Here is a 7,737-nt window from a genome sequence, read left to right on the forward strand (position 1 = left end):
CCCTTTGCCTCCCAGCTCTTTCCTCTATTTCCCTTGATTCTCCTCCTGTCCCACTATCATGAGCATTACAATTCTTAAAGATTTCTTTTCTAATTATCAAAAGGACCACCAATAAGAAACTTATCAAACGATAGTTCAAAACAGAGATAATACACTTTTTAAGTCAGACGTGTACATTTCTTGACACATTCACTTAACATTTTAAGTGAAAGATACTAAGTAGAAAACAGTATATGTACATTTAAATTTACATTAAGTATTCATACATGCAAAATGCGTTATGATGTGTCAAACGTTTTCAATAGTTATATCAAAGTGGTGAGACTTGAGGTAGTCATTACTATTTAAACTTACTTTATATCGATCAAACATTTTTATAATGAATAGGTTCATGAATTCAGGAAATAATAAATTTATTTTCACGTTAACATTATAACTGTAACTCACCACATCAGGGCATTTTTTAGTTTCCTCTTTTTGCAACATTGTTCTTTCTTCCATAACTATGTCTTTAGCTTCACCCTTTTCTCCTCGTTGTCTCTGTTCAATCTTTCTTATGTTTGGTACGGGTCGATGAAATCTGCGCCGTAATGGTTGAGTAGTTTGGATACCACTTTCTTTCATTTCTTTTCCGCAAGTGTTTACATTATAGGGCCTAGAAAATGACACAGAGAGACAAAGTGGGAGCCTGACTATAAAGAGTTGAAAATTAATACAAAAAATGTAAAAAGTGTTATTGTTTCTGTTGGGTTTCCCAGTTTGTGAAGCACAGAAGGAGTGGATGCATATAGACAAAAACTGATACAATAATTTAGCAAGGATGTGGAGGGGGCTTGAGGGTAGGGAGGGTGAGGGAATTTGGGTGAGGAGCAAACAATGAATGCAGGAATAGGGAGGGAACACTAGAACTGATTGTAAAGATGTATGTGCAACTCTTTAAAAAAGTGATTTAACCATGGCAGCGTATATGTGACTACTGTATCAAGAAAACGACTTAAAAAAAGAGAGAGAAAGAAACCAAACGTGACCAATGGTTACCATGGATGAAAGAGTAAAGGTTGTTGCTTAGGGGACATTGACTTTATGTTCATGGTGGTGGAATAATTTGCAGAAGGACACCAATACTGGTTGTAAAACACGAAGAGTGTAACAATGGCATTAATGATACATGTAGAAGTTGTGGAATTGGAGAGTCTTGTATATATTTTTGCCACAATTAGAAAAAGATAATAATTACATGAAAAACAATGAGCACAATGAATAAAATATTCTAAATTTTACTATGGTGATAACTGTACAAGTCTTCTTGATCTGATTGAATTATTGAACTGTAGGGCATGTGGATGAAGTGCTAACAAAACTGTTAAAAAATGTAAAATGTGACACTTCTAATAATCTCTCTCAAAAAATGTTTCGTGCCATTAGATAAAAATATTTATTTTCTGATTACATAGTATTTTGTAAATAATTCTCAAAAATGTACTGATTGTATACTTATATACATGTGCATTGCTTGGGCAGGATCTTAACAACGAATATATGTAAGCAAGCATTCAGAGCTACGATTTCCAAATATCTGACATTCTACCTTAGGCATTCTGCTAATTACATCGATAAAAAAACTAAAGAACTTTGTTTTGAAGAAAAGGACCATAGGTCCTTTTGTACTCAGCTGCTTACCTAAAGCAGGGCAGTTCACACTCATGCAGCAGTCACACAGCAGTGCCATGACAGAAAAGGGCTGACAACCTGTTTCTATTTAGATTACAGCAAGGAAAACTCCAGAGACTGGCCCTCTCTCTAACACATGAGGTCACCATGAGTTAGGATCAACTACATGTCAACTGACAACAGCAGCAAATCCTTCATATTGACTTTCATTTTTCAAACCTCAATTTAAATAAATAAGTTAAACCTTAATTGAAATGAAGAAATATCATTCTTAATTAGATAATAGAAGAAACATCAGTGATTACCCTGTAGAAGAAACCAAGTCATTTTCCTGGGCTTGTATAGAGCGAGTCTCCTCCTTTGGTTCAGAAGAAAGTGAATGTGAAACCTTCTTTTCAGTCAGTACACATGGTAATAGCACATCATTTTTCTCCTTGTGATCTGATTCACCTTTTTCTCTTGATATCATTAGGGAAGCCACATTCTAAAAGGCACGTCATTTTAATAATTTCATCCAGGGTTAGTAAAGGTATATAAAAATAGGTACTTACATAGCATTAGCAGAAGAATAAATTGGTACAATCTTTGTAAAGGACAATTGTGCATTATTTTGCAAAAATTTAAATTCCTAGCAATTTCACTTTTAGAACTACCTCCTATAAAAATACCCAATTATCTAGAAACTCACTGCTGGACAACAGAAAGTGGGTGAAGGGAAACGTCGTTATGAGAAAATAATGATAATTTATAAATTATCAAGGGTTCATGAGGGAGTGGGGAGTGGAGAGGGAGGGGAAAAAATGAGGAGCTGATATCAAGGTCTCAAATAGAAAGCAGATGTTTTGAGAATGATGATGGCAACAAATGTAAAAATGTGCTTGACACAATGGCTGTATGTATGGGTTATGATAAGAGTTGTACAGGTCCCCAAAATAAAATAAAATGATTAAAAAATTTTCTTTAAACATATACAAAACATTTAAAAGAAAACTCACTGTGCTGCTGAGTTGATGCTGATAAGTATACTTATTATAGCAACATAATAGAGATGTTGCAACATAATAGGAAAAAACATTATAGCAACATAATAGGAAAAAAGTATCCGTAGAAAGTCGAATAAATAAATTACAAGATCCTTACAATGTAACAGAGGCCTTGGTGATGTAATGGGTTATATGTTGGGCTATAATTTTTAGGTCAGCAATTGAAATCCACTAGCTAGTCCTCAGGAGAGAGATAGGCTAGCTGATCCCCATAAAGATTTAGTCTTGGAAACCCTAGGGATAATTATACCGTCCTATAGCATCGTATGACTTGGAATCAACTAAATGATAGTGGGATTTTGTTTTATTTTAAATAATAAAACAGCCAATGAAAAAAACAAATGCAATGCCATCAACTCAATTCCGACTCACAGCAACTCAGGTCACTCTGCGTCGGAATGTTTGACCTTTTGGGCTTTTGTGTTTCTTTTCTGAGTAAATAAAAATGTGTGTTCTGACAGCTTCTCTACCCCTCACCCTCTAACCTTACCTAAGTGAGATCCCTGGAGGTTTTGCCCCTCACCCTCTAACCTTACCTAAGGGAGATCCCTGGAGGTTTTGCCCAAGTCTGAGACCTTCACCCAGCAGGAGCTTCAGGGGGAGCCCACCACGGCTCCCCAACAATGCCATAAACCAAATACTGACTCATAGTGATCCTGTAGGACAGGGTAGAATAGCCCCTGTGAGTTTAAGACTAACTTAACAGGAATGGAAAGCCCCACCTCTCTCTCGAGGAGCGGCCGGTGGTTTCTAGCTGCTGACCTTGAGGTAAGCAGCCCAAATCCCTAACCACTATCCCAGCAGGGCTCCTTGATAAATCCACAGTGGCTGTTAAAGGAAGGGGGCAGTTCTCTAGGAGCCTAGCGGAGCCAAATGAAGCTTTCCAGAAACTGGTTTGGATTTGGAACTGCCATGGGGCCGCTAAGTGTAGTTTCCATCCACAGTCAAGAGTTCCGACTGCTATGGCTTAGATGAGGCTGAGAAAGGCTGGTTTCTGAGGGGCCTGCTGCAGGTAACATCTGTCCTTGGACTCTGAGGTGGGGGTCTGGGGTCTAGTCCAAGCAGGAAAGCTCCATAGGAGGCAGGGGTTTGGGACCTGTAAGCTGTCAGGCCCATACTGGGCATGTGTAAGATGTCTCCTGGCTGATACCAAAGTGATGTCAAAGGTTCTGGGTTGACGAGCCGCACGCTGCTATTGATCTTAAAGCAAACCAGCATTAGTGACCTTTAGTCTCCAGTGAGTTGGGGTCACCCTGTTGTCCCTTCTGCCCCAAACCTGGGCCATAGCAGAGAAGCTCCAACTTCGTCCCTGACCAGTAAGTAGCCAGCAGAAGGGCCTCCACTTCTGTGCCCCCAAGCAGTCCCCCTAGGTCGGGTGTGGGCAAGGGAATGAGACACTGGTCTGACAGTGTGAGGTTCAGTTAACTGCTGTCATGAGTTTGTACCTTAAGATTACTTTTTCTAGATACTTGGCAGGATTACAGGTAAATTGAATTGAATTGTGTGATGTCCTCACCCCCCAAGTAATGAACACTTTAGAAAATAAAAAAAAATAAAAAAACCTTACGGGAGGGAGGAAAGCCATGTCTTTCTCCCTCAGAGCAGCTGGTGGTTTCAAAAGGCTGAGTTTGTGGTTAGCAGCCCAATGCCACCAGGGCTCCTTATAACAGCTTACATGTAGTCACATAAAATAAGTTAAATTTCTATGCACTGTTCAAGAAAGAAGCCCATACGTATAAAATGGAAAAACCAGACGTCAAGGTTTGATTCTAATTATTTCAATATTTACCAAAAAGCTTATCTTCAAAGAAAAGTATAGTCATATTCAAAATTGCTACATGATTAATGTGGAAAAGAAAAATGTGCCATTACAAAGAATTCTCAGTTCTTAGATTATACAAGTGTTTCCAATTAAAAATTTTTATAGTCAGAAAATATCAAAGATTTTTTTTTAATGTAAGACTGAGAAGTATAAATGCTGGTATACAGTATACATTGGATCAAACACATCTGTACATATGTTGTTACCATCTTTTTCAAGAAATTTTTTTTTCTACTTGGAATCAGCTCCTCACATTTTTCCTCCCTCCCCCATGTCCCCTTGATAATTTATAAATTATTCTTTTTCTTTTTCATGCCTTACACCGACTACTGTCTCCCCTCACCCACTTTTCTGCTGTCTGTCCCCCGGGGGTGGGGGGAACACATGTCAATTATTATGATCCGTTCCCCCTTACTCCCACCCCCCTTCGCTTATCCTCCAAGTACTGTTGCTCCCCTTATTGGTCCTGATGGGCTTATCTGTTCTGGCTTCCGTGTTGTGAGCTCTTATCTGTACAAGTATATGTGTTCAGGTCTAGCCAGATTTGTAAAATAGAACTGGGGTCATGATAATTAGTGGGGTAGGGGGGTGCATTAAAGACCTACAGGAAGGTTGTAGAACACTACTTATTACTATTAAAATTCATTTCAAATTTTTTGAAGCAATCAATCTGTTATGGACCAAATAAAACATAGCAAGCTCTTAGGTTTCATTTAATCTTCATAACTCAGTAATGGAGTAAACAATTATTATTCCCAATTTTCGTAAGAAAAAACTCATCACATCTCTTGGTTATGGTTAGTGAGCAAAAGCCAAAACATGGATCTAGAGCGCAGGCCTCCTAACTGCTTTGATATGAAAGTGGCCCATCATCAGACATCGGAGAGTCACCAAGAATGTGAAGCTCTGAGGACATCAAAAACAGGAACAACGTCACACACAGTAAAGTAATGTGAAGACATAGTTATACATTTTAATTCCAGGTGCTTCGTTTTAGTAACACTAACCAGTTGCTGTCCAGTTGATTCCAACTTACAGAGACGCATGTGTGTCAGAGTAGAACTGTGTGCCACAGGGTTTTCAATGGTTAATTCTTCAGAAATAGTCTGCCAAGCTTTTCTATAAAGGTACCTCGAGGTAGCCTCGAACCTCCTACCTCTGGTCAGTAGCCAAAAATGTGAAGCATCTGTACCCCCCAGGGGCTGATTGGTAACACTACACAAAACACAAGTGATTCAATAAAATTGTACTCACATCTTGAGAAGATGTGTAGTTGCTCGCTTGTTCACTCTTCTGTTGTATCACAACATTTTCCATTTTATCCGTTTCCAATTTCTTCCCAAGCATGTGTTTTTCTGCTTCTGTCGTCTCTCTCTTTACAGCTGCTCTTGCTAGGTTTGGTTTTGGTCTTCTGAATCGACTTCTGACAAAAGGTGCTGTTTTTACTTCAAATGGCTTCTGCTCTTGAGGAAGAGATTTGCTTTTGGAACAAGGATTATCAAGCTTTAGAGAGAATTGAAGGGACTGTGAGACCAGTCTTAGGACAACCTTAGAGACTGGCAGTAGCATACCCAACTAACTCTTAATTGAAAAAAAAAAATTGGACTAATGGTGAGATGCTGAAAATATATAAGGCTATAAGCCTAAAATTAATATTATCTTTGCACACCAAAAACACAGGTGTGCAAGCAAATCAACACAGACTTAGGTGTGTATGTTGCATACATACTATTCTGTTAGCAATTCTGACAATTAACTGTCAGAATGACCACCATCCTTTTCTCCCAGTCTTGCCCAAACCAGAATTTGCAAGTATACTGTATTTTTTTTTCTTTAAACATACACACTTATAACTCATACCTTAAATAAGTGTCAGGAAACTGTTCTGGAAAGTTTGGCGACTGTATCGGTTGTTCTTCTGTCTCACTAAGTTCAGGTGTTTGCAAAGAAGTCTGTGAGTTCCTCGGGTGACTGGATACTTCCTTTCCAGAATGTCTCTCTTCTTCAACCACCGGGAGTAAGTTGCTGCTCGTGTTCTGGAGGAGCAGTCACAACAAATCAGCACAATTATAAGATTCCTTAGACTTACTAGCATTTCAAAGAAAGGCCAAAAGATTTTTCTTTTTTAAAAGAGCTAAGTTTAAAATAAACAAAATCTAAGTTTAAACACAATAAAATTTAGTTTACAAATACTAAAACTAGGAACCCTTCCTTTGATATTATGTATTGTGATTTTTCCAAACCAAAATTGCCACATTATCTGGTCAAGAAAAGTTTTTAAAAGTCCTCAAAAGGGTTACAACAGAATAAACTTCAAATAAGTAGGAAACTTTAATAGAAGATTTTGGGAGGTAATAGAATAAAGGGGAGGGGAGAGGAAATAAAAGAGAAAAATAGATTCAAATATGGTAAAAAGTAGTAATTCCAAAGTATGTTCATACCAGGATTAGGGCAAATTCAGTCCAATTTCTCAGGCCCATTTTAAAAGAATCATTTTAGATTGACATTAAGAACAATAATTGTTAAGTTCCTTTAAGATCTTAAACCTACATATATGGACTAGAAGAGATTTTAGGCTTTTAGGGCTTTTGAAATTGGGTCTAAGGACAATAGTCATGAAATTATTTAGGCAACTTCACTCTGAAGCAGCATTCAAAGTTCACGTTGAACAGGCCAGAAAGAAACCTACCTGTGCGTCTGGCGAGGGCGGAGGTCCGCGATGCTCCCTGGGGCTTTGTCCAAGCCCAGAAACCTCCTCCTGGCTTCCGTGGTGCTCCCCATGACTCTGTCCAAGGCTGGCAGCCTCCTCCTGGGGTACACGGTGCTCCCCGGGGCTCCGTCCAAGGCCAGCAGCCTCCTCCTGGGGTCCAAGTTGCTTCCCGGGGCTCCCTGGGAAGCCAGCAGCCTCCTCCTGGGGTCCACGGTGCTCCCCGGGGCTCCATCCGAGGCAGACAGCCTCCTCCTGGGGTCTGCGATGCTCCCCAGGGCTTCGTCCAAGGCCAGCAGCTTCCTCCTGGGGTACGCGGGGCTCCCCGGGGCTCCCTGGGAAGCCAGCAGCCTCCTCCTGGGGTTCGGGGTGCTCCCCGAGGCTCCCTGGGAAGCCAGCAGCCTCCTCCTGGGGTCCGGGGTGCTCCCCGGGGCTCCCTGGGAAGCCAGCAGCCTCCTCCTGGGGTCCGGGGTGCTCCCCGGGGCTCCCTGGGA

At 40.2% G+C, this 7,737-nt stretch overlaps 1 protein-coding gene across 1 annotated transcript in view; it reads right to left on the reverse strand.

The window, feature by feature from the left end:
• The window catches only part of BDP1 (B double prime 1, subunit of RNA polymerase III transcription initiation factor IIIB), a 104,385-nt gene that overhangs the window by 43,702 nt on the left and 52,946 nt on the right, over positions 1–7,737 (reverse strand). The window contains exons 18-22 of the mRNA XM_045285229.1: positions 7,226–7,731; positions 6,397–6,572; positions 5,791–6,016; positions 1,977–2,155; positions 448–655 (exon numbers count right to left, since the gene is read on the reverse strand). Of these exons, the coding sequence (XP_045141164.1) occupies positions 448–655; positions 1,977–2,155; positions 5,791–6,016; positions 6,397–6,572; positions 7,226–7,731 (1,295 nt within the window). The remainder of the gene's footprint in view (positions 1–447; positions 656–1,976; positions 2,156–5,790; positions 6,017–6,396; positions 6,573–7,225; positions 7,732–7,737) is intronic.

This window comes from Echinops telfairi, unplaced genomic scaffold, assembly GCF_000313985.2.
Source record: "Echinops telfairi isolate 266 unplaced genomic scaffold, ASM31398v2 ScPeMD7_7469;HRSCAF=8507_1, whole genome shotgun sequence".
NCBI lineage: Eukaryota > Metazoa > Chordata > Mammalia > Afrosoricida > Tenrecidae > Echinops > Echinops telfairi.